The following is a 25,243-nucleotide window of genomic DNA, read 5'->3' as shown; positions in this document are numbered from 1 at the left end:
TCTTCACTTGGTATACTCCCAGAAATACAGGAGGAGCAAGTGTAAGACCATTAGTATGTGAACTATAATGTCAGAATGGCACATGACAGTAACCAAAGAGACTCATCACCTTCATCGACAGCCACTGCTGAATGAAAGACACTGCATGTCATCACCATTCCTTTACGGTCATGTGATGCCATAATCCACCTCGCTCTGACACATTAGCCAATCCCATTGTTCCATCTGCATGGTGGCCCATCCTCCCAGGTGAGTTCCCTCTTTCGTCTGCCATTCCATCACCAGTCTTGTCCACTGGAGCCGTCATCCTATTTAGCAATGAGCCCTGCCCTCAGCTCACATAGAGGGATCAAAATTCACCATTACATTGTGGCTGTGATTTATCTGTGTTCCGTGTTAAAAAAATGTACTAAAATAAAAAGAGCATTGCATTCAGAAGACGTTTATCAAAATCATTTAAGCGTGTAGAAAAGGGGTAATGAAACAGCGTATTTTCAAGCGCAGCTTATAAACACTACACTGTGTTTATCTGCATAGCACGGTGATAGTGGCCACATGCAAGCTCGTAAATACTGCATCGAAACGAGACGAATGGTCACGGAAATAAATTTTGAAACAAAGTGACCCAATACAACTACAATGTCACAATGTGTGGCACCGCTTTCGATGTCACGTATTTATCCTAATAATGCCTTCCAATTATTAGCACAAACACGGACAATGATTTTTTTCTAAATAGGCACGCGTTATACGCTTGTGCGGACAGCGCACTGTACAATTTTGCTGATAAGGCAGCAAGGACGAGCAAGCGTGGCGATAGACGCATTTTCATAAACAGTGTACTCTTTTACAAAGAGAGTTAATTGCAATTAGCCCCAGTTATTGCTTTCAATTGACAAAATTACCTTCATCAGTGCGCACTGCGGTAGACAAAACCCTTTTAGTCACATATTAACAAGCAACACAATAACATTTCATAAATTAGTTTTTTTTTATACAATCAAAATGCAAAGTGATGTTAAAAATCTCTTTTTTTATAGCATGACCACCTTTGCTTGGTATTTAACTAAACAAATGATCGAGTCTTTTAAAATACCTGTTGTTACCTTTTGTTTATATTAGGAAACTGAATATTATTTGGAGTATATAATTTTTAACGGTCACATTGAACAAAAATAAGCATCGTGATTTTCTTTACAATTGAGGCTATTCAGCGATAATGTTTCCACAGTTCTAGAACAATGCAAAAGTTGGAAATAAATAGCTTTTGAGAAACATACTCACTACTAAAAATGAAACAAGACTCATCTTTAGCCCATTTCTGGACATATGGGAACAAAACCTGTGCGGCAAGCTTTCACATTGCCATTAAATGCCACCACAGATTCACTCGAATGGGTTTCAGAGTTAGCTCTGTGGTATCCGTTTCCGCGTGCTGTTCTCGAACGCGAAGGGGTTGCACTGCTCTGCGAGAGATTTGAACGGGTTCTTCAACTAATGCCGCGACGCCGAGAGCACAATCAGGCTAAACACATGGCGAAACATTACAATGTAGATATTAATCTCTTCCAATTCCACCATCGGAAGAAAAAAAACCAAAACGTTTACAGACAACACTTGAAAACTTCCCGTTCGTGGGGTGAAGCAGAAGAGAGAGAAAAAAACCCCCCAACAACCTAACTGACTTATGAAGACAAATTTAACCCGCACATAATTTACACCGCCTTAAGAAAGCTACAATGGAGAAACAACTACCCCCCCCACCCCCTCCTATTTTGGAAGCCGCCAGTAAAAAGCGATTTGCTGCGAGCGCCCGATGGTAAATTTTGGTCAGATTACGAACAGCCCAGAGCAGGCCCCAGCGTGGAGCCCTCTGCCAAGGGGGCCCCACCCGGCACACACTAACCACTGTAACAGAAACCAGAGCCCAACAGCAATAACACTTCACCGTCCGCCTAGTGCTAATCTCGCTGAAGGATAATCAGGGAGAGAGGCTGGTACGGTTGAGGACAGAATTCACCCCCACCCACCCAAACACCCCCCCCCCGCACTCTCTCAAAACGCATAGGGAGACCAAACTTGGCTTCCACTCGCCTCATTTTTGACACGGGTCCAAAGGAAGTTTAGATGCACGCGTGCACACAGGCCATAGGAAAACTTATAATAGCTCGAGATCTTTAGAAATACGGGCGGACAAAGTGACATGAGCAGCCAAAGGATTACCCGTTAATGATTTGCTTGGAGTTTGATAGATTAAAAATAAAGTTGTGTCCAAGATCCCCGTTCAAACAAACCCGACGAGAACTTCATGAAGCAGGTCCATTCTCACACCTTCTCCTTTAATAAAAGTGACACTCCACTAACATTACCATTGTATAGGCAATATATGATATAAAATTGAAAGATAGAATAAAAAAGGAACTACGTTTAATAACTGAACTACAAATATTAGACACCATACACACTCTTTCGGTGACAAACAGATAACCACGCTACATATGCCGTGAACAAAATGGTCCAAGGCATTTCAATTTAGAACATCTCACAACTAATATTCTGTCGCATCCATATCGACTTGGCATGCCACACACGATCAAGATTCTTCCAAAGCAACGCAAATATTCAGCATCGAACTGAACACGCGTACACAATTGTTCAGTGATCGCACACACAGTTACTTACCTGTTGTGACATTCCGGGGAGAGGAGGCTGCTCCCCTCCGCTGTCTGTGGAAAAGCCCCCTTCTCTTCCCAAGGAGACAACTGTGCTCATTGGTGGTGGCTGACACCGCCTTTTCGTTTTCGCCCTCGCGGAGTTTCCCTTTGGAAATTCACTGCAATATCCCAGCAGGGAAAAAAAGTCCCCCTTCTCTTTCCTTCTCTCTCTCTCTCTCCTGTCTTTATCCCCCCCCCACCTCTCCCTTTCTCTCCCCTTCTCTAGTGTTCGCCTGCTGCCTAGCCTGTAGCTTCTGTGAACGACTCCCTCAAGGCTGAACTGAAAGGTGAGCCTCATCACACGCCCAGCCCGACAAGACGTTCACTTATGCAAAAGAGGGCAGTCCTGGACATGCTCAGTAGGCATGTAATTCCCAATGGACAATCGAGTGCCACTGCTGTCCTAACAGCGAAGCTCAATGAGACGCTTGTGTGTCGCATTGTCTGCCTAATGCACACACAACTCTATAGGGGAGAGTGCGATGCGGGGAGGGGTTGGGCAGGAAAATAACAATATTTTTTTCTGCTGACTGTATTGATCACGGCTATCAAATACTGCACATTAGTTTAATGTATATTATTTGTCCAGTGCCTGGTACTGTAAAAGCAGTTTCTGTGCGACAAAAATCAACTTTCAGTTGCCGCATTCGATAGATAATTCGAAAAGACCTCTTTTGCGCATCTCTTTTTTTTGGCGCGCTCTGGTTTTCATATATTCACTAAAATGAGAAAAAGACAAACACAGCCATGTTCTGAACTCCCAGGGTGATCTCTTGGCCACAGGCTCGAGTGCAAGCTGGCTGAATCATTGTCTGGAAACGACACGCAAGAGCCTGCTTGAATCGATACCGCGCACAAGACATTTTCCATGTCTCGTCGCCTCCCACTCTCCACGGTTCCCTCCTGCGCAGTGCACAGAACAGTTAGCCCCAGCTCTGAGCCCCTCTTGGCTGGCCGGCTGCCTGACCCACGCTCTCACCGAGTTCAGGATGCAGAGTGAGACAATGCCCACGAGAATGTCTGTCATTTGACTCTCGTCTCTACCCGGCCAAATCCCAGTCCGCCAGTTTCCACAAATTCCATCCCGCCACTGCCTGTAACCATGAGTTGGAAGAGCCAGGACAACAGAGATGGTTTCATTTCAGTTGGCAGAAAATAAATTGTTTTTTTGTGCTTTTAAAATATATATAGTTAACTTAAATGATTTTTTTTTACAAGCCAAGCAAGTCCTGGAAGAAAGCAGCAACGTCAAAGCCAATATAATTAACTTGAGCTCAGGCAGGGATCAATTATGGGACAAGAAAGTGATAGGCTAATCAATGAAAGATAATCAGCTACATAATCAGCATTGCTACTCATTACAACAGGAGCCGTGGATTTGGCTTGATACACCACTCAAACATCTACACATTGTGTAAAAAATGCGAATTAATATGACCGCCTAAATAAAAAGACTTTATCTTCGAAGCAAATATTTTAATTCAAGGACACCTAATTCATCTTGCAGACACGAACCCGGTGGCAACTCGAGCACCGATGACGACCGAGACGCCACATTTCTGAAACCGCAGGACACCACGATATGATATTAAACAGTTTTGTTTTTAAAGTACAAAATGGTACGATATTGCTAAAATAAAACTAAACAGACATCCACATTGCAATTTTAGTAATTTCCCTTGCCAATGGACAGCTTAATGTAATGTGAATATTTACTCCGACAATTATTATTCAAATTTTTGTATACGTGTCTGTGTCTGTATGTATAATATGGGGCAGCAATGGCGTAGTTGTTCGCACATTCTGTTATGAATCCAAGTGATATTAGATTGACTCAGGGCCACGGCTAACATAAGTGGCTTAGTGATACTACAACCGGTTGTGAGGTCTCCCTGAACGACACCAACCCGCACTGATCAATGTGGGGTGATGGTATGGTCAATTCAACCTCCTTGGCTAAGACAGTGCAAAAAAGAAGCCTTCATCCAGCAGTGGACTGACAAAGGGCTGTAAATAATTATGCTAGTTAAATATAGATAATACGCGACATATGTAACTAAATACGATACTGCATTTGAAAATAAACTTTTAAACGAAGCAATCAATGACCGTCAAGTTGAACACATGTAATACATTTCCAAAATTGTGAGCGTGAAGAAGAAAACAGCATTAAACTAGCACTAATGTGGCAGCCCTCAGATCAATGTGGGGATCAGTCGGGTGACAGATTGCAGATGGACATGATGGAACAACTTCAGGTACAAGGGTGCCCTCTGCTCCCTCGGCAGAGTGCGCAGTGTCAAAGGCCTTGTACTCGGGGGGGAGGGGGGGCAAGCCACGGTTTCAACGAGTCAGCGACCCACACACACACCGCACACCACACAAAGGCTCAAGGCTGTCACGAGGCCACCATGGGATCAGATGGACACTTTCCAGAGCCGGCCTGGATTTCCCGCCCTCTGACCAGCCAGAGTGGCAGGTCATGCCACCCCAATGGTGCCCCTTCACCTTTCCCCCCGCTGCACGACCCACGGGCAGGACTGCTGGAAGCGGCTCGACGCAACGCAGCCATCGCATCCACCAGACGACGCTCCGCTTCTCGCACGAAAGCAACAAGGGGGGGGGGGGGGAGTATCCCATCTCCCTCACCGCTGACTACTTTCACTCCATCTGATTACACCACATAGACCATAAAGAGACCACAAGGTCTGCTTATGCGATTCTCTTGAGATATACGAATGAGTACTATTGAAATTGCTCAGCAGGCACTTAACAAAAAAAAACTGGTATATCTTGCATAAAAAGTGAGCCATTAGCAGAATAGCATTGCTGGGTTCTTTGTAAAAAAAAATACTGAAAGGTTTTCTCAAGTGGACGATGTCTCTTCCAGGCGTGATAAGTCATTATAATTGCTCAACCTTATCGCTGCATTTTTATATATTTATTGTACAGGTGCGTTAAAATACTTCGCATTATAAGGCCCATCATACTAAAAATCCAACCTTCACAGCACATTCCGCAGCGTTAATTTAACATACTGCAACATAAACCAGGACAAAACATAAAGCAGACAGCAAGTAAAGATCCCAAGAGGCTTGAATTAATGATAATACACACAGCTCTATTGACCCATCGTCTTCAAATGGAAATACATTAATATGTATTGGTGATGTACTGTATGCGACATGGTATAACGCACCGAGGAAATAAATTTGTTTGCCTAACTAGAGGAGAGACGAACAAGTAAGGTAACATCTGGGACATGACTGCACAGTAATAACACCGGGTTTGACAGAGGCTAGAATGACACGGTACAATTATTTCACTGCAGTCCACCTGCGTAATTCTAGAATGTCACATTAAATTCGTAACACACATCCGCACAGATGTATGATGTGCGCTAACGCACGTTTAGTGCCGTGTTAACTTCGGATGTGAAACCAGAATTCAATACCGCATGTAAAACATTCATTTTGGAAATTACAGAACAATGTAATACGGGAGGGTATAGTCCACCCCCACCCTCCCGCGTTCTCCCAGATTGCTACCGTGCCGCTAGTGCAAGACACTAGTGCAAGACACTAGTGCAAGACATTCAGATGTGGAGGACTCTGTGATGAGTTGAAGCGGCAGCCTGCTTCGCAACCCTGTAAGTGTGACCTCGTTTAAAGTCGGGGGGGGGGGGGCAGGAATAGCTCAGGAGGGAGACAACACAGTCAATGGCTTCACTAAGAATTTTGCAAGGGGAGGGGGTTTGGGGGGCTAAGCTTTCAGCCGGGGAGAGGGGTGTCGAGAGGTGGGGTGGGGGCGGTAGCTGATTCTTTGTTTAAAAATAATAAATATGTGGAAGGATTCAACCACAGTAAGAAGGGGCCCCGAGCACTTCCCATTTAAATGAGGATGTTAATTTTCATGGGAAATTTTGTCGGAGAGTTAATGCGTCAAGGTATTTGACTTTGCACTTTTAAGTGTTTTTTGTTTTGTTTTGTTTTTACCTCCTGTAATATCGTGTGTGGGATGTTGCCGTGGTGAGACGGTTAGCAACACTACTGGACTTGCGATCCACAGGGGTCGATTTGATCTCCCGGCACGGCAGCTAAAACAATGGGGCAGGTTTATTAACCCGCAGCCCCCTGCCAATTCCCTGACCTCTGTCCACCCCGTCAAGGTTAATCACTCGGCAGGTCGCGTCTGGTGGTGGGTTAATGTGTGGATACTCCCACCTCTTGCAAGACGGTCACAGATGCGGTCACTGCATCGCGCGCGCGTTCAGATGCGCTTCTGCGTCCGTCTGGAAAGCTCTTCCTTCCGATATCAGGAAGCCACTGGAGCTATGCACTTTTAAATCATCCGGATTGAAAACGAAATTCTTTCGAACTGCTTTTTGTGTTTAGTCTGTTGTCCTTCCCCTGCACATCCAATTAGCATGGTTGGCTACGTACGGTGCGAAAGAAATTCAACATACATACATACAAGAGGTCTGGCCAGCTTGCAAAGGTAGACCAAACGATATCTAGAGGTGCTCTGAAGCATCTCCCCCCCCCCCGTGGAGGCCTTTGTTCCAACAGCTGCGTGAGCCGGCAATTGCAGGGATGCATCATTCAGCTGTACATATTTATATGAGCTGTGCGTTGTATGATTGCTAAAAAGTAACCAAACTTCAAAACGGAGTTCGACGCACACTGTACGAATGTATTAATCACATTAAAAACATCTAAAATAACACAAGTATGAAGTTGGCACGACATCAAATGTAGCGTGTCAAATGTAATACTGCGCTGGAGTAATTAACATTCTCCCTATTGCCACCCCCCCAAGCATCTCGGAGCAAAGAAAGCCCAATGGGGTCTCAGGGATTTGTGTCACGAGTCCACATTAACCTCCAACAATGTCCATCATCCAAGCCACAACTCTGACAATACCCAGTGTCAATTATTTTTGCAATTTACTAAAGGGGCAGGATGATGTCGCCATGGTGTGACGCTTAAAGGCACGCCCGCATTCGGGGGGTCACCGGTTCGATCTCCTGGCGCTGTCCGCCCGGCAGTAGGAATGGGCACGCCACAGTTAATTGATTGGCACGTGGCGTGTGGTGGGCTAGAGTGTGGGTGACTTGCCACCTCTTCCAAGGCACCTTGCCACCGTGGACGAGTGGGATTAAAGAAAATGCCTTGTAATAGGGTAAATTGCATGGCTTTGGCTTTATATAAAAAGGGCCGGAGTAGAGTTGTGGCGCAGTGCACTGCTCCATGAACCCAGTGACCTGAGCTCAATTCTCCACCGCAGGTAACGTGAGTGGCAAGTGAGATCTGAACCGGTCATGAGCACCACCACCACCACCGCCGCCGTGACCACCACCGTCAATCTGCACTGCCCAGCGTGTCGAAGTATGGCCAATTTAAAGCGTAGAATGGCTTGGGGTGATTCATCGTACACTGCTGGATGAAGGAGTACAAGTCATCGCGATCGCTCATGATGTCACGTTGGAAATTTATGTTCTCCGTCGAATGCCCTGCACACGAGCGGAGTTCATCGCTCCCTCTCTGTGGCTGACGTTCGCTGCGGCGTTAGACTCCACCACTGGTCGTCATCCCTTTCAAGCAACGTGCCCCCTATCCGAGCCAACTCGTTTTTCTCAACAGTCAACATTGTCTAACGTGTCCACTCCTTTTCTAGCTCGCGTGCTCCTCCGCCTGCCTCGGTGTGTGATTCCAAACAAGCACCTCTTCACGCTTCTTTGCGTACTTTTCAGCTCCAGGTTTTGAGTGATTCCAAGAAATTTTATCTGGAATATATACGTACGTAGATTAAATTATATGTATATGTGTCGTTCCTGAATACGTTATGAATGTAAAACAAGCAGCAGAAGCCACTTCACAGAGCCGTATAGTACATTTGTATCAAATATAAAAGTGCAGAACCTGCAACCGCCTGCTTACGCCTCTGTCAGCGGAATGGCCTCCAAGAGAGGGAGCTCTAGAGATCCCCTCTCGAGGGTAGTTTGGCCTACTTCTCTACGCTATAACAGAGGTTTTGGGTTAGATCGACACAGTCAATTTGTAAGGTTTGTCACGTAAAGAAAAAACAAGCCAATTCGTTCCTAGTTCAGCACACCGGTGTGTTGAAGAGTAAACCCATTTAAAATTCGAGAATGACGTTTCGCCAGTATTTACAACCAGCATTATCAGACGGGCAGCCAGAGTTGTGGAGAACCCCTCCTGCTCCGGACGTAAATTGAGGTGGTGGCGGGTTTAAACGACACATTTATATATATCTACACGATCTAACCCCAAAAACCTCTATCATGGATAATATTGGTCGCGAACGCCTACGTGTTAAACTTCTCTACGCTCGTCAGATGTTTCTGGAGAGGTGGGAGTACACAAACTGTAATCTGCTGGGTGGACAGAGGCCGGGGGGAATTTCTAAACTTTTCCCATCGTATCGAATGCCGGGCTGGGAGATCGAACTGGCGACCTCTGGGATGGCAAGTCCAGTGCGCTAAGCATTATACCAAGGCGACAGCATCCATTCCATCATATGTATAGAAATGGAAAAAAAACTGAAAGTAGTTCAGCATAGAGTGAATACTTTTCAATTTGTCTTCACTGGGAGAGTACATCTGTATTCGAAACGTTAAAGGGAGAAGGATACACATTTTGCTTATTTGGATCCACAACTTCTCACGAGACGACAAATCTGCCTAAATAAAAATGTCCAAACTGGATATCGACTACGTCGCAGCAGCAGATTTCAAGAGTTTAGTTTTGATCGACACACGAGTTAGGATGCCGCCCTGCAATGCGTTTTCAGGGTGTGCCACGTGTTGGGCGGCATCTCGTCTGACAATTCGTAAGGAGGCACACGGAGCGAAACCGAGTTCACGTGCTGCAGAAGCTCCCAGTGCAAAGGGGTGACACGTTGGACATTGTGCGGAACAATAAACGGTAAAACCCGAAAACACATCGGAGAGCAACAACGACAGCCACAAAAACATATGCACGCAGACATTGGCATTTATCGTGAGGATTTTTTAAAATTTTATTTATCATCCAGTACTTTAATTCCTGGAGCACAAAACAGTAACGGTGCAGCTATCAATTATTGTGCTAATGTGAAGGTCAGAAATCTCACTATTGTGTAGGCAGCCTCCGAAGGATGTCCTCTTTGCATGGGTGATCACAAGGCCTGGCTGATCAAGGGTGACCACTAGTTACCAGGCAACCTTTGCTCCCCATTCATGTATCTTTTCATCTTAGAACTGCTCTACAAATATTATTTAGGCATGCACCACAGGAACTCCAAAAACTCCAATATAGCCGATGTCACTTATAGTAAATAAAGCTCCCGTTGGTCAGAAGGTCAGAGGACCGTGTAGGAGGAAGATTGCTGAGGGGGAGGGGAGGGGGGTGGTTGATGGTGGGGGGGGGGGGGATGAGGGAATGGCTCGGGCAGTAGGGACGCTTGAGAAAACGAGGAGAGAAAAGCCACCCGTCGAATGTCCTTTACAGGTGTCCAGCCCCACGGACACCAGGGTTCACCTAATAACGCCACGCAGTTGAGTGACAGATTTCATATAAGCGGGACAACTTTGGGATGAAATGCAGCAAGGAGCGGAGCACATTGCATTTGGAGCCAAAATACCACGGCGAACAGGGACAGCACCTTGGAGGTTCAGACAATATTGATTCTGTGGTGAAAAGCATTCCACAGCCTAAACCATTTGAAAAAAAAAAAGATGGGTAGTTCTATTGTAATATAGAAGATAGATATACGGCACAATGCAAATAATTAGAATATCAGCAGGAAGATAAACATGGATAACCTTGTCTTATTGTGTGAACAGTTGTATAATCCAATGTTTCAAAGTTACAGAATGAAATCGTAATGATAGACAGCTACGGAGTAGATATATGCAGCCGCAATTGAACACGTTATTAGCTGGCTAACATTAACATACGATTCGCAAATTGTCAGATTTTGTTACGTTTTGGCGGCAGAATAACTACGGTGGGTTTCTGTAATTTTTTTTATTAAGTTCTTGGGTCGAGCGGTGGTCACGCCGCTGCGCAATGATCCCGGTGACCCAAGTTCGATTCCCGGGGCTAGGGCTAACATCGGCAATAACAGAACCGGCCTTGCCCTTGCCAAGACAAAGATCTCCCGTATAACCTTAACAGACTGTTGGGGCAAGTCCTGTTCACGAGTACCTATGAAGGCCGGAACGGCAAACGAGGGGGTGGGTGGCCAGCACCACGCCCGACCGCCTTTGTCTCCCTAGAGGCGATGTTTACACACCGCACTAGGTACTCATTTGAGAATGAGTTGACCTAGGGAAGGCCCAGGACCGGTTCAAATAATCGTCACTGCTGTTGACGGTGAGCAGGAATCGAACTCTGGTTGTTGAGTTCGTAGCGCAGCGCGCTAACCGCCACCCTACCGCTGCCTTCAAACCTACTTACCAACCCACACTGACCAACGTGGTGAAGTATGGTAAAAAAAGATCCCAATGGCATGGAGGGGCCTTGATACGTTGGTGAATTGACAATAAATGGCATTTATGTGCAGTTCGCAAATTTACACTGATTTTCACATTAAAATTACCCTTTTAATGTTTTAGTTGCATCATTTCAGGAAAAATAGTTTTTAGCACTGATTTTATTGTGATTGCTGGCATGCGCAGAGAAGAAAAAAGGACGCGAAAATTGAGATCAGGACACAGAAACATCGCAAAGTGGCACCCAACCTGCCTACAATGGCGAGAGGAGTTCACAAGAACAGATATTAAACTTTGGGTACCGGGTGACCGGGATGTTCAGAAAAAAGCCTGCAGGGTCCCTAACTATTTCTGTCAATCATATTGCCATCTATTCACGCTTCATTTGGATGTGTCGTCTGCGATATCCCCCACGGTCCGTGATGAAATTTGAGAGGCATATAAATGCTAGCAATGCCCCCTATAGCACACCTCGGTCCGATCTCTCCAAATGTCATCCATCCGAGCACGGGAATCCCCAGAGGAAAGACGGTGGATGGGCAGCGACTGCTGTATTAACCTCAGCACACGGTGACTGACAGCCAGACACTCGCAGTAATAGCCTTAGTTATAGAGCAAGGGTAAAAATTGTCAGATCATCACTTTAGTTTAAATCAGATACTTTCACTTGTTTTTTTTTTAAGCCACCTTTCTATCCACAGCGACTGCTGTCAAAGATGTTCTACAGCGGCGGGACTTGGCTTGCTGACACAGCCATCTGACAAGTTTCCTTCAGATCTTTCTGGGATCACACAATACTGTACATCCTATCTCACCACAGCCCATATGCCATATCCATCTCTGGACCAGATGGGCCATGTCGTGACACACTGTTAACATATGGGCAACCATATGCATGTTTATTATTAAGCGGCTATTTGATTGTGGGCACACAATTCCCGCACATACAGTTACATTGAACAGCCATTAGGGCTATGATGGCTTTTAATGGTCTGCCATCAGAAAATTACATAATTAAAATTCAAACTCTTGGTTTTAAAACAATCTATTTTACACATCATATATATAATACATAGGCAATCCAAGAATTGTTGGACAATTGCCTATGTTATGGTTTATTACTACCAGTCTCTAAAGAGAATACAGCATTCCATGGGGCAGTGACGCGCCCGAGCGGTAGCGTGATCGTTGTTTTTTTGCAGAGGATCACGGTTCCAATCCAGTGGCCGCCCTGATTAATACTGCCGGGGTGTATTCACTGTAAAAATGCACGCCAGTCTGCTTCACAGTAGGCATTAAATATCCTGCGACGTCACTCGCAAGAATGGGCCGTCGTGTGCCAGTGTCATGGTCCAATCTTGCCAAATTAAAAAAAATATATCCACAAATTACTCAATTGGAATATACAGAGCCCTTCTTGCTCTCGAAACTTTACAGGACCTTCCTGAAAGAGAGTCACGACACTCAAGTTCGGCTAAACAAGTGGAATAAATAAAGTAAATCATGAACACGACACATAAAAAAAACGTTCGTAGATCAGTTATATTAATCCATGTAACACAAACTCTCCCGGATGGGAGTGGTGTCATAGTCGTTGCACATTGCACTATGAACCCGGCGGACCGAGTTCGATTCCCAGCCAAGGTTAGCATCATTAGCGAGTCTGAATGACTCCTTGCCTCCGCAGCCCTCCCTACCTCCCACTGCCCTGCCCTCTGCTCAAGCGGCCCACTTACACGAACGCTCACTGACCAGTGTGGTGCAGTGTGGTCAAACAGCCCCCCATGACACAGAGGCCCTTGGGTCTTTACACAGCAGTGGAATCACAAAGGACTACAAATGGCATGTATTATTCATGTTATTGCTATAACTTACAAAAGGAAAACTCTACGATCCTGTAATGATCAACTTTTATCCCATACGATCAGTTTAACTTGATACGCATTGATTTTGGACAAAAAAGTTCTATTTATATTCGCATATGGAGTCAATGACAAACGCGGGTATTAATATTCGAACGAAAAAGGCAAATTATTTTCCATGTACCTCTTCTCTGGGGCCATTAGAGCATACATAACCATGAGGCAACTTAAAATGTCTACTCCCTTGAGAAGCCAAGTCACCACTGTCAGTGCAACAGCAATGCTTATTTAATCACTCAGCGCAGGCTCATTTCTGCATATTACATAAAGCATTACAAATTGCATTAGCAAAAAAAAGGGGGGCTGACGTGCTGCTTAAAGTGTTAGTGCGCGGACACCTAAGCCGGGATGGATTTTATCGCGCTGAACACAGAAAAACTATAAATTATCTCTATTAAAAGTGAACAACTTGAATTAAAAAAAGCCACTGCGATAACTAGTAAGCTATTACATAGCTAGCATACTCGTGTAAAATTTGCTCCAGAATTATGTGTATGAAAATGCATTTTTCCACAATCCGTGCCAGCTGTAAAGCTTAACCATAGCATTGCTGTTAGCATGGTCTGCTGGGTAGCTCGCAATTCCAAAACATGTCACTTTTATGCAGTGTACAACATGTACATTTTTAATCCTCCACATTATTATATTAAAAGTTGCAATATGTTTGGAAAAAAAAGTGAATTCATAGCTCAAGAAAGTATAGCACTACTTTAGGCCCTCCGCAGCTATTAATGGCAGTCACGTGCTGGCAATGCCATTTATTATATTTAGCAACTTACTTTCATTTTGCAGGTGCGCTGGCTGGAAATCAGAACCCTGCTGCGAAGGCATACTGTATGAAGGAAGAGGATAGAGCAAAAAAAAAGGGAACATAGCATAGCACCTACATACAACTGCAGCAATCACCATCTCAGCTGTTTACCGGGATGGAATGCCAACCAAAATATTTTCTTTTAAAAGAAATTTACATCCTAAATCAAAATGCACTGTTATTTACTCTTGGGGCATTCTAAAATAAACACAAGCGAAGTTACTATAAACTTCAGGTGGATAAATAGAAAATAAAGTATATTTTCAAGCATTGACTACACAGAGTCGACTTTTTTTTGTTCGAGAAAAAAAGTCACTTGGTGCCACAGAGGAAGAAAAAGCAATGGATTTTCCCCTCCTTTCTACTCCCGCACCCCCCGCCCTTGCAAGGAGGGACGGAAAGGGGCTAAACGGGGAGCCAAGACCCTGTGACTTTTGTCCCATGGCAAGCGGTCGGTATTTCTGTCATGCAGCCTGAAAATCACTGGAGGGGAGAATTTCTCCATGACAACGGCTGAAATGATCCCCTGGAATGTGTCTTGTGGCACACTGCTGACCCGAATATGTGATCCAGATGTGTCGGCTGTCACAGGCAAAGTAAACACATCTGATGGACAACATATGACCAGAGGACTGCGTGACTGATTACAGGGTGCTGATGGCTAGGGGCTGCAAGCCAGACTGCACAGGGCCTGCAAAAGGTCCTCACTAGGGAGTTGAGGGGGCTTTGAGTAAGGAGTATAGGGGTTTCATTTCAGCCAGGCCAAAGGGTGCAGAGGGAGGTGGCAGGGTGGACGGGAGGGTGGGCGGGCGAGTGGGTGGCGCAGGGAAGGGTGGCGGAGTGGTGGGGGGGGGGTTGCAGGGTGTTGGGGAGAGGGGGGACCTTCACCGAAAGGCACCACTTGAGCCAGCCACATTCACCTCTGGGATTAACGCTCCTGCTCTCGGCTTTGTCCGATTTCTGCAGACACCAGCAAGTCCCAGCTGGATTCCAGGGTGCACATTCCAACGGAGACCAAGCGGTGCGCTGGGATCTGCAGAACTTTAACGTCTAACATTTTTTTTCATAAAATACAAAAAAAATCTGCAGACAAGCAAAGGCAGTTTATAGTTTTTTCAGCTCTCTTTTGTTTATATAATTTATATGGCTGGGACTTTGGCAGGAGTGACTCCACAGGAGACACCAGCACTGTGCGGGGGGGGGGGTTCTTGGCAGGTCAGTTTCTCGCTTGGTCCACGCTGCACCGTCTGCGAGTCATTGTCTGATTTTTGCACATGCCTGGTCTCCGACTGTCTCAGCGAGCCAGACCTTTTCAGCAAATGCAGAGGGGACCACGAGACCCGTAATTCCGGGCCTCCTCCTCCAGTCCGACGACAATTGCCAAGGAAAACAGCCCAGCGCACAATGGCCATGCTGTACAGGGGCTTGCCATTAAGGCTGTACCCACAGTGCCGACAGGGCCAAACTGAAACGCTTTGTCTGCAAGTGGGACTTGGCGCAATAACTTTTCTTGCAAACATATGTTCGTCTGATCTGTGTATTGTCGCACTCCAGGAGAAAAAGTTCAGCTTCAGCGTGGTGTAGGGAACCTTATATAAAACAAAACCTCTGTTTATTTTTTCAGAAGTTCAAATGCACTCTTCTTACTGTACTTTTTTTAAAATACCTAAATATATAATTTACTAACATTTGAACCGGGCCCTCTGTACATTTTCTTGAAATGTTGAAAAACGCTGAAAGTAGCCGCCCGTTGCAGCATTCGCCCCTTTAAAGCCCAAGCAGCCCACGGCATCCGTGCCCCCAGTGAGACCAACCGGTCTACCACATGACTGGCACAAATGACTGGTTATGACTGCCCATTTTTCGAGTTGCTTACACTTTGTTAAACCACTCTCCCAACTGTTATTGCAATAAATGAAATATAATCCAAAAGACTACCCACTGCTCTTGTTGTACAAAGGCCTGCGGGTTGTACAGTCACTAAAGTGCACATGTTGTTGGCGGGAGCCAACGAGATCTGGTCCAGACATACCACTCGAATTGCGTGACAGCCTTTTTTTCCAGCTCGATCGCCGTTGAAATACCCCTTAACAAACTCACTGTACAGACAAGTCCCTTTGCTGCACTGGTGGTGTCACAGACGAAATGTAAATGAAAAACAGATGCCGTTTTTAAATGTTTTGGTCCCACGTTTCGAATAAAACTGACGAAACAAATGAACAAAACATTAAGCAGTTTTTAGCAATGAAGACTAAGCAAAGGTATTTTTTGTCCAGAAAATTAATTAATTCAAAACATCCAGACGGTACAAATACATAAATAGACTTAAGGTAACGTTAGTGAAGAATGTAAGTTACTTCCAAGGATATTCAATCTGTCTTGTACGTATTCCCTCATGGTGTCCGTTCACACTCTGGCTGTCGTGTCAACCCTTCATTCAAAAGTATATAAAACACTGCTCGTAAATTATGGTTAATAAAACTAGGCCCCTACCTGTTTAATAATCATTAAAAAAAATTACAAGAAAAGACACGAGTACGAGATAAACCCTGTGCCCCTAACACACTTCTCCAAACTCGGAGACTCTTGGCTCGCCAATTGAAGAGTCTTCATCTGTCCCTTCCATCCGCTGATTGGCGACGATTGGAACAGAACAAAAAATCCGCCCCTGTTCTCGCTTCTTTGGGTCCGTATCGCTGCTTCGTTCAGCCTCGCTCATTTCTCCTTTCTCTTTGAAGATTTATTTTTACCATGGCACCTATCTGTCTCTCCCCCCCCCGCCACCTCCTTTTTCTTTTGACACGCGTTGTGTGCAGCATCGCCAAGTACGGGATTCCTTGCTCAGGTTCATTCTCGTAATGCATCCCAACGACTGTGGTCTAAAAAACACAGTAAGCTCGGGGAAATGTTTTCTCTTAATGCGAGACGCAATATTATGGTGAGCAAATGCCCAGTCTTGGGCAGCAGGAAATAGCAACAGTCGGTCCCAGTGTGGGAAATTCGCCGAGCAGAAAAAGAAAGAAAAACATTTCCACTGCTCACCGAGAGTGAAGTCTAATCAAACGATTGTTTACATGGCTCACAATGCGAGACAAATAATACTCTTGTTTACCCACTTGTCGACTTTCAAAGCAGGCAAACACAAATCCTTGAACGGGAATATGGGGTAACGGTGTAGGTTTCTTATCGCCATCTCAAATTCATTGCAGACAGGTTAAATCCCTGTTGAATAATTACGCACAGTAATGTAATATACTTAAAATACCATATCTAATGCCTTCATCTGTGTTGTGATGCCATTCAGAGAAAGGAAACCGTACACATTCATCCGAGGTGGCCTTACTTTCCAACATATCCCCCCTAATGTAATATGAAACTTAGATTTACAAAGTATGTGTATGCCTTTTCATTTCGAAAGGACAAACTTCCACCACTACAAAAATTGGCGCTGGTTTTCTCAGACCAATATCGTATAAAGTAAGTACACTTTACATAAATGCAGCGTGATGCTATGAGGACCTCCATGCAGCAGTATTAGGAAACCATTGGGGCTATGCCCTTTTAAATCTAGATTGAAAACTCATTTATTTCGAACTGCTTTTAGTGTTTAGTTTGTTGTCCGGCCCTGCACCTCCATTTAGCACGGTTGGCTACTTACCGTGCCGACAGGTTAAATCTCGATGTTGAAGAAGTTCAGCATTTGTTCAACATAAATGTGTGGTGAACTTCTTCCGCACCGTACATATCAATTATCCCCCCCTGCCTCTGTCCACCCAGTGGTATAAGCGGGCACACCACAATAAGTCCATTGGCAGGTCACGTGTGGTGGCGTAAAGTGTGGGTGCTCCCACGTCTTCCAAGACATTTGGCTAGTATTCGAAATACCCGTCTAGAACTTCCTTTCGTTGGAGGCATCTCCACCAGCAGTGAGTTGAACAAGCAATTACAAGGCAAACACTTTATCATTACCTTTCAAATGTTTTGGGTACATTGTGCGAGGACTATCGAACAGACACTGCATGTCTAATTGTGCAATTGAGCTACTTAAATACTATAGTGGACGGTGCAATTGCCTTTGCAAGCACACTTTCTGGACACTTCAGTCACTTCCCAAGAGAGCACGTGGTCGTGCGTGCACATGGACCCTCGCTTTACCAAAGTTGAGCAGGCTCAGCTGGATGTAACGATCAACTTCAAGTAAGTGCTTACACATTTGGTGAATTACTCACTATCAAGTGCAACGCTCCCATAGGTGAAAACATCGGGCAAGATGCAGACTTGCTTCATCTCAAGCGACGCAATTTTGCCCATGGGGCTGGTTCCATAGAAGAATCTCCAAGACATTTTTGTTGTTTAATATCACTCCCAGCGTTAATCGTTGTGACGGATTTAGTAAGGCAATGGCCTACGACGTGCAGACTTGCAGCGTGATTCTGGCTATGCAGAGATACTATTTGTGCTGCACGTTCTACCCGAGTTGGGGTGGAGCCCTCAGTTCCTACCTCACCTATTACTTGATGCAGAGCAACACTGATTGATCCCAGTCACTCGCTCACTGGTCATCAGTTGCCTCCTTATCACTCCTCTGCCGCTGCTACCATGTTTACTGTTCCAATAAACTTTACTCATCGATTCCTCAACCGACGTTGAGGAATCGTGTATTCGACTGGCCGTTTAGTCTCATCCATACAGTGTTCAACCACCACGCTGCAGGTCAAAACACTTCTCGGTTTGCTTCTTTCCTTGCACGGCTCTACTCTAGAATGTTCCTTTCCATCGTCTTGTGTCCCCAAGTTTTCATAACGTTGCTCAATTCAAGAAATATATTAGCGCTCGTCGATTACAGGGGCGGTTTGTTTCTGACCGCTCGGCGATTTGGGCCTGTTGGTCTGCACGAAGCAACTGTGACAGATTAACAAAAAATGTGTTTATATATATGTGTGTGTGTGTAAAATATTGTAAGCCACTTGCGCGGTTAGGTCTGGCAAGTGAAGGTTCTATGGAAATAAAAGTATACTCTTTTTTCTTCATCTGGATTCAATGAGCTATACCTGTTGTAATATATATACAGATGAAGCAGAGTGCCGACGACACAATTTCTGTAAATGAATTCTGCTCTGTACCATGACCAAATGTAGAAACCGGTGTTGACGCGTATAAATTCACCGGCTTACGCAAACGAATACTACACCTAGTAAATGAAGCGTGACTTAGGCACAAGTCCTAAGTTTTATTTTGTTGCTGCTGCGAGGTGTCACGGCATAATGCGATGTCTCATTTCTGCTGTGGAAAGTAAAACAACTCCACGGGTGTTGTCGAATCAAGGTGCAGGAGCAAAGCATTTATTTATTTAACGAATCTATTACAATTGTTGAGATTAACGATGCATTATTCGAGATGCTGTAAATGCTTTGAAAGTGGTGTACGCATTGTATTATTTGTAATTTTGCTGCTATGCAAAACAACACTGGAGTTAACATCTTGCCACGGTGGTGAGATGTTAACTACCTCGCCTGGTATACAGGAGGTTGTGGGTTCGATCTCGACTCTGACGCCTGCTGTTGTATATTTGGAGTTTGCATGTTTTCCTCCGTGGTCGCGTGGATTTTTCTCTGGGTCCTCCGATTTTTCCCTCCACATTTAGAATCAACGTGCGTTTAGAGTATTTAGCTGTAATAGAACGACCATTTGTGGCCAGGTCGCTTCTGAAAAAGAGCTATACTGTATAGCTCACTAGGTTTTACCTGGTAAAATAAATATAGTTTAGTTTCGTATAGATACACACGCACACACCGTTTGCAAGCGCATGTTTGTTCGTGAATACATGCCATGCTTTTACCGGTTAAAAAAATCTATAAAATAAGGCATTTTCATCCAGGCAAACGATCGTTCATGATGTGATTGAAAAGGAGACCTCAATAATAATGATAGTGACGTAGGATCCGCTGTTGGTGAAAATGTTGTTGTTATTCTCAGTTTGGAGATTTGGGATATGATGCTCGCATCATCAACGCCCATCCACAGTGAGAATCAAACTTTAAAACTCAGAGTGTAATGATGATGTATCTACCCATCAACTCAAAAACTCTTAAGTAAAAAACATGCATCGAATAACCCGTGTTAAAATCGATGTAATTTTATTCAAATATATTGTTCGAATAATAAATTACTTGTGCATGTATGTACGTTGAACTTATTTCGTGCTAATCGGAGGTGTGAGACTGAGTTGTAAGACTCCTTTTCAGGAGGGTCCTGCATTGGGTTTTTATTTTAATATGTTGTCAGTCAATAAATGAGTGTTCATTATATGTGTTTGAAGAAACTAGAGCACCTGGAGAAAACCTCATGCACGCGAGGAGGCAACGCTCTATCCCCATGCAGATGAAAACAGATGGCGATTAATTCGCTTGCTGTACTGCCTTCTCCTGGCGAGCCAGGAAGGGAAATGCACTTCGAATCACACGCGTATGGGAGTTTCACAATATCAGTGTGATCGACCAATTATCTTCAGAACTGATTTTTGTGTTTAAAATGTGTTGTCCTTCCCCCGCAACTCCGATTAGCATGGTTGGCCACGTACGGTGCAAACGAAGTTCAACATCCAAAGGTACATACTTACACAGTGCTGGATGATAGGCCACGTGGGTAGCCACCACTCCGATGCATGGCCCTGGCATTACTCGTGGCCACGATACCCCGATGTTGAAACATAATTGATTCTTGCATCAATTTATGACCCTGAATTTAGACGATAGATAGAATCGCCAGAGGAGCGTATCGCTACATCCCCCCAACCTATAAACTCGAGCACTGGATGTCAGTGACACATGTGCTCACTGAGCAAATATCGTTTGTACCCCCACACTCTTGTCACTTAAGAACAAAATCACGGTAATGTATTTACAAAAACCGGCCATTGCAAGAAGCACATTGTGATGATACATTTACCAAAAAAGCTTTGATCAGCCTCCTTTTGTTTATCCATACCCATTTACAAATGGAGCTTTTTTTTACCCCGTAAAAATAATTTTCAGTTAATTTTTTAAAGATGAAACTAAATAGTTTGTATAAAGAACTAAACATTCTCACTGTTACCTGTCACAGAGCTATTGTAAACAAGAAATACGCTTTAAAAACCTACATCCGAAACAAATATTTCAAGCTGCTGTGCTTTATTAAAATTTGTTCTCCACTTACTATTCAGCATTATAATGCTAAAAGGGGATACTCTCATACCAGGCGCGAATTATAGGAATCCTGAACAAAGTAAAGAGATTTGTGTTTTTTATTGTGTTGTTTACGTGCAACCATAACTGCGTACTAAAACTGCTTTCTTTATTCCCAAAGAGCTTTCGTCCATCAAAAAATTTCCACTTGTTAACCAACCGCACAAAAAATCCGGCGGAAAGAGAGATGTGTCAAAATAAATATTGTAAACATCCACTCTTAAAACGCCCCTGTACCCACCGTCACGTCAGGATTTATCATCCCATTTTCTTTCTTCGGGTTTGTAAAAAAAACCCCACATTATAAAAACATCAAGCATTAAATATTTTCTATGGCTTAAGCTACCCTAGTGATGGTGGCACATGCGCGCAGAGAGAGAGAGAGAAAAAAAAGTTTTAAAACAATTACCATACTGTGTGGTGGCCAGCGCATATGGAATATTTTTTTACGAGATGGATACCGGAGTTTCCCCTGTTAGCCATCCATCTTTCTGCAGAGCTGCATTATGTTATGTTGTTGCAGTAACAGAATAAATGTAAAAAACATCGTGTACACATTTTGCGCGGGGGTGGGGGGACCTTCAAGACAAGGGCCACCTGCAAGGCTGGTGCTGCTGGTGGACCTGGCCTCTCTTGTGTGAGGGCACTTGCACAGCCTTTGCCACAAACTATGCGGAAACCTAGCAATGAAATTCCGGTTTCACACCTGCGGTGAAACACTTAGCCCTTTGTTGATGGACTCTGGAGATGCTGATGGAAACTGCCGAATCCAAAAAAGCTACTTTCTCTCTTTGTCACCGCTCAGTCCGCATTGGAAGGGGAAAAACCGCACGTTCGTGCCAAACGGCTGAAAGTATCATTAGCATTACGTTTTCCAGCCTCTCCTAACTTTGCTGTGTAGTTGTTTTGTTTGTGATACTCACAGAGGATGTTGTTTTTACAGAGATTCTTAATACTTTCAAGGTGTGCCTTTTTATTCAAATGTAACGCACAGTGCGTACAAATGGATGTACGTCTTGTCATATATATTGCAAGTGGTCAAAAAATATGCGAGAACTTTTCAGCTTGAATGTGCATCTCTCAATTCCACATCCTCCAATCTGTCCTCCCTTTCCATTCCTGCCAGACTTCTGACCCACCCATCCCTTTCCTCCCACTCAAGAAACATCTCCTCAAAGATCCCCTTTCGTGGCCCACTTTTTCAAGACCTCTTCCTTCACCCCCCCCACACTACCCCCGAATTTCCCACTCACCCCTAGTTCTCTGCCCCCCCCCCCCAACGCACAGCCTCCCTCCGTTCACTTCAACGCCATTCTCTAACCCACCACTTCTTTCCACCGAAAAAAGGTCCCCTTAACCAGTGCCTCACCAGTTTGTTTCCTCCCTTCCTCCAAACTTCAGCAGAGACTGGCCCCCACTACCTCCCTCCCCCTCCTTCTCTCCGAGTTTCTGCCATCTCCGGCCATGGCTGGGGACCACCTGTGCTCAGCAGGGTTGCGAGTGACCTGGGCCGGTTCGGCTCGACTTCGCACGATGACAAACCGTCTGCCCCCCCCTCCCCCGTGAGTGGGGGGCCGAGATGAAACGGCAACGTGGCCGGTGACTCACAAGGGGCACGGCGGCTGATAATCGTAATCAGATGTTGGCCCTGGAATGCGAGCTAGCGGTGGTGCTCAGGCTCTAGGCTACATGACACTTAAAGTTTTTTTTGTGTTTTTCTAGAAAAAAAAACACCCAAAAATATTTTTTACACATTCTTCTTCTTTCTCCTTCTCCTCCAAATGTATCGTCGTTAATGCTTTATATATAAGCAATTTAAAATGGCGCACTTATTACAAAGTAAACGTGAATGATTATGTTCGTTGTATGCGGGTTTGCTTTGTTTCGACAAATTGTCCAGCTAAAGCCACGTTAAATTGGGAAAAAAATTAACATCTGTGTGTGCTTATGTTTATGAAATGCAATAACCACGCATTAAGTAATTTGAATGTAAGCTAACACTCAAAATATAGATGACCTTTATAATATTACGTACATTGGCAATAAACAAAGTTTGCTTTCAAAGTTGACAACTACTTATGGAGCTTTCAAGAATGAAAACATCAATTGAACAGCGTGGCATGAAAACAATAGACTCAACGTGAATTTGTGTAAACTGATTATCTTTCAGCAAACCTTTTTTTAATTTTGTAAATAGCAATTATGATTTGGCCTTTGCCAAAGAATTCGATGAAACGAACACCCCGTTGCAGTGTGCCGTTGCACCCTGTCAAACAGTGCAAACCCGTGACATTTACACAGGTACTTTTCCCAAATTAAATAAAGCTCTCAACTTTCTCCGCTGTAATTGATATCACTGAGTAAATATGAATAAATATGCCAATGACATATGCGTGACTTCTGCACGTTATACAGAAAACATTTAATGCGACAAAAGAAAAAAATCAAATCGTCTCTAAAAGTTTACTTTCTTCGCTGCAGTTGATCTCATGATATAAACGGAGGGTAATTTTTTTTGACGCTACGTGCACATTGATTCTTCTTTATGCTATACGGAGTAAAAAAAAAAACCAGCCACAACAAATCTCACAAACATCTATTAACGTGGACTGCATGGGCGCTTGCAGTGCGGAGCTCATGCTGTCGCTAAGGTATGCGCTGAATGTCACAGCGGAAGTTTCAATTCGACAATCATAACAAGAGCATTCGGTGTGGAGGATGGGAGGTGTCGTCGGGTGAAGGGTGAGGGTGCTTGGACCAACTGATTGCGACATTCGCGTTATGCAGTCTACCCGAGACTGTTTAACTTTTTTCACATTTAACTCATTTCGTAGAGACCAACTCTTTCCCCTTCGGTCATTGCACAGTTGTGTCCCAACAGTAACCCCCCCCAGCCCCCCCCCCCCCCGGTACGGTACCAAATTTACAAGTCACCAAACGACACGTGTGAACAACAACAACAAACCAGGCATCGACTCGCAAAGCTTCGATCCACAACTTGGCAACAAGTTTCCAGGAAAGAACGTGGCAACACACGTACATACCTGCATGTGTTGCACATCAGCGCAAAGGAAAAGTTGCAAGGAGCCCCTCTCTTGCTATACAGAAAAAAAAATACAGAGTTCCGGAGTGGAATACGGAGTCCACCAATTGATTAAAAAGTCACAAAAGGTAGCGGCTACGAAAAGTTTAACCCACTCTCGAGTTTTTGTTGTTGTACAATTAAAAAAAAAACAAAATTTTATCGGTGTGCAATGAAACTACGATCAGTGATGATCATCAAACAGCGCCGCAAGAGAAACCTGTTCACAGCGGTTGTCTATAGATTTATTTATAGATAGACGGCAAAAAAGTGAACCGTTATATATTTATTTATTACAATATTTCTCCCCCGCCCTCCCTCATCCCCCCCCAACGATTTACCATATTCACATCGCAGGGCGCAGAAGTCGCTTGCAAGGAGGATGGAAACGCGCCGTCTTCCTCCAGACACCCACCAGCAACTTCCCCGCCTGCCCACCCCCACACCCCCCAGCTGTCCTCCCTTCTTCGTCTTGTTGTTTTATTTTTGTTCTTCCTCTTCCACCCTTGTCCACCTCTTCTCTTCTTCTCGCCTCCCTTCCAAGCTCACGGATGGCAGGAAACAAGAAAGCAACTCTGTGCTTTGGGGCGGGCGCTTTAAAAAAAAAACCAACAACTATCCAGTGACACGCTCAGGGATGATACGAACGCAACAAGCTACCACTCCAACAGAGCTTGAACATACACCAATACTGAAACAAACTCCAAAAAATCCCGTCTAACCGAACAAAGAAAAAGTTTAACTCGTGTTCCTTTTTTTTGTCTTTTACAATCTTTTGAGTTCAATGTTAAATAATCGATACAAGTGTCTTGGTACCCTACGCCTGTCTGTCTGCGTGTCTCTCTCTCGGCGTCCCTCCGTGTCTCCCCACGAGATGTGCACGCAGGTCTGGCGCTGGAGCACAGCTGGGGCGATCAAGACAAGCGCGCAGATGAAGGAAGCCAGGCAGCGGTCACGCAGCAGCGACGCCGGCTCTCTCTCTCTCTCTCTC

General features: G+C 44.6%; 1 protein-coding gene across 7 annotated transcripts in view; it reads right to left on the bottom strand.

Annotated features, from left to right (window-relative positions):
• LOC144955783 (zinc finger protein basonuclin-2-like) overlaps positions 1-24,677 on the bottom strand; it is an 86,782-nt gene extending 62,105 nt beyond the window's left edge. For 4 of the 7 annotated variants that reach the window (XM_078885937.1, XM_078885936.1, XM_078885938.1 and 1 more), the window contains exon 1: positions 24,594-24,677. Coding sequence is in view for 2 of the 7 variants with exons in the window: in XM_078885936.1 (XP_078742062.1) it covers positions 24,594-24,596 (3 nt within the window). In the remaining 5 variants the exon portion in view is untranslated. Of the gene's footprint in view, positions 1-2,682; positions 2,788-24,593 lie in introns of those variants that run through there. The other 3 variants (XM_078885932.1, XM_078885935.1, XM_078885939.1) reach the window with 3 other exon arrangements.
• Between the last annotated feature and the right edge of the window lie 566 nt (positions 24,678-25,243).

This window comes from Lampetra fluviatilis, chromosome 3, assembly GCF_964198595.1.
Source record: "Lampetra fluviatilis chromosome 3, kcLamFluv1.1, whole genome shotgun sequence".
Classification (NCBI taxonomy): Eukaryota; Metazoa; Chordata; class Hyperoartia; order Petromyzontiformes; family Petromyzontidae; genus Lampetra; species Lampetra fluviatilis.
The sequence above is the reverse complement of the archived record's forward strand: the minus strand, read 5'-3'. Positions and strand labels throughout refer to the sequence as shown.